The sequence below is a fragment of the Triticum dicoccoides genome, unplaced genomic scaffold (assembly GCF_002162155.2).
Source record: "Triticum dicoccoides isolate Atlit2015 ecotype Zavitan unplaced genomic scaffold, WEW_v2.0 scaffold95278, whole genome shotgun sequence".
NCBI classification, from domain to species: domain Eukaryota; kingdom Viridiplantae; phylum Streptophyta; class Magnoliopsida; order Poales; family Poaceae; genus Triticum; species Triticum dicoccoides.
The window spans coordinates 1-2212 of record NW_021312898.1 but is presented as its reverse complement, the minus strand read 5'-3'; the positions used below and the strand labels follow the sequence as shown (position 1 = coordinate 2212).

Genomic DNA, 2212 nt, shown 5'->3' with positions numbered 1-2212 from the left:
AAGAGGCTACCGATCTGCCATGTGCATCGACCCCAAGATCTTGGAGCGGCCCTTTGCCATCGAGGTGGCCATCAAAGATGTGTGTATGGATGACACCATGCAGTTGTCCATATTAAATGATAGGGCACGTCCATTCTTTAAGTTCAAAGCTGCAGCGGTGATACCCAAACTATCGTAAGTCACCGACCGTGATGAGGTCTCAGGCCCATACAAGGTGAAGGACCCAATCGTAATCTCCTCCATTGTTGAGGACTAGCCATTTTAGCTAACTAATCCATGTTTCTTCTTAATTGTACCATATTTCTAGTTAGTTGTGCAATGTGATGTCCAATTATGCAATGCGAAGTTTTAAGTATGCAATATTTAATTTAAATAAGGCAATGTGATGTTCAATTGCACATTGTTCAGTTCAATTATGCACTGTTTAGTTTAGTCGTGCAATGTGATCTTTAAGTAATATAGAAGTGCACAACACTAGAATATACCTCTTTCTCAAAGTATTTCTATGGCAGTTGAAAGTGACATAGAATTGATGTACCAGAAATAATGAAAGTTGATACAGTATAATCTGGTTGAGCAACAAATGACGAACCAAGTTTGCTTCATATGCATATTACAAGATGCTTCTTGCTTGCATTTAGTTTTATAAAGCATGACATTAATATAATCCTATGGAAAAATCTTTCGCATATTTCAATGCATCTCTCTCTCTCTCTCTCTCTCTCTCTCTCTCTCTCTCTCTCTCATAGTATCATTTAAAAAAATACATTTTCTAATGCAACATAATGTCATGTGTAATAGGTTGTTTCAGTTGTGCAGAACAAAATTATAAAAAGGCAATGTGAAGTGAGGATTGGAGTATCTATTTTAACAATTATCAATGAGTACACATGGCAATTGGTTGTATTGCTTTAGATGACAAAATTATATTGGAAATTAGAAAATGACTATGCACGAGAATATCTCAAAGCATAACATTAAAAAATTAAGAAAACTAACATACATATGCCGAAGATGAGATTCTCCATTGATTCATCAGAAATGGAAGAGTGAAAGGTAGAAGTTTATATTACTTTTTGAATAATGAGCTAGTTATTAACTACAATGTCGTCGATCTTTTATTTTGGTGTAGCATGATCCTTAGCAATAAACTAATACACTTATTGCAGATATTTTCCAAAAATAAAAAAAATCAGAAGAGACCACTACCATTCATATATATTTAATGTTAAATTAACGAACGATGATGTGATGAAAATTTAAATAAAAATAATTTCAATGCGCCAAATATCTGACTACAAAATAACTAAATAGTTTCTCCATGGTGTATTTAAAAGTTTAAACGTGTGTCAAATAGACCAATAATATAATAAAATGGAGAAAACATGAACACAACAAGATACTAAATTCAGCCATGCAAACACACGGGTTCACACTGCTAGTTGCATACATATTACATCATACAAGTTTATAGATGTAGCGGGAGGAACAACAATGGTGACATAACCATACGTCGCAAGTACATGCCAAACTGGCCGGGTATATTATTTACTATGATATGGCTTATTACATGACGCATCATAGTACGTAGAGCTCCTATATGTCCCAAGATCATGCAGTCAGCTGCAGATTCCTCACAATGAGAGGGAGCCCGTACTTGGGCATCAGCGTGATGAAATTGCTGGGCTTGTGCACGTAAGTGGGGGACAGGGTGAAGGAGAAACTCTTGATGATGGTCGCTATCACAATCTGCACCTCAACCATGGCGAAGTTTTGCCCGGCACAAACCCTCGGCCCGAATGAGAAGGCCAGCAGCGCGTGTGAATGCTTGGCGGCTCTCGATAAGCCATTCTGGAACCTCATCGGATTAAACTCGTCGGCGTCGGGTCCCCAAATCTCCTTGTCCCGGTGCAACAAAACTAATGGTATTGTTATCATCGTTCCTTTCGGCACCTTCACGTGCGTTAGGATAGTGTCTGAGGCAGTCTTCCTCTGGAGGAAAGCTATGGGGCCATAGAGCCTCAGTGTCTCCAAGAGCAACATGTTAAGCTGCAAGTCACCACGGCGTTTATTCTTCTATGGATATGGATAAAAAAAAGGTATGAGATTTAACGCTAATCTATAAGGCTAGCCATAGTGGGAGTAACTTAGATAGTAACTTAACACATCCCATGACAATTTTGCTTATGTGGCAAGTATTTAATGAGCAAAG

General features: G+C 38.1%; 1 protein-coding gene across 1 annotated transcript; it reads right to left on the bottom strand.

Annotated features, from left to right (window-relative positions):
• Positions 1–1403: 1403 nt before the first annotated feature.
• LOC119348512 (cytochrome P450 709B3-like) lies at positions 1404–2076 on the bottom strand (the record flags this gene model as incomplete). The annotated part of the gene is made up of 1 exon (XM_037616579.1): positions 1404–2076. A coding segment is annotated over one exon (465 nt), but the record flags the coding sequence as incomplete, so codon positions are not given.
• Between the last annotated feature and the right edge of the window lie 136 nt (positions 2077–2212).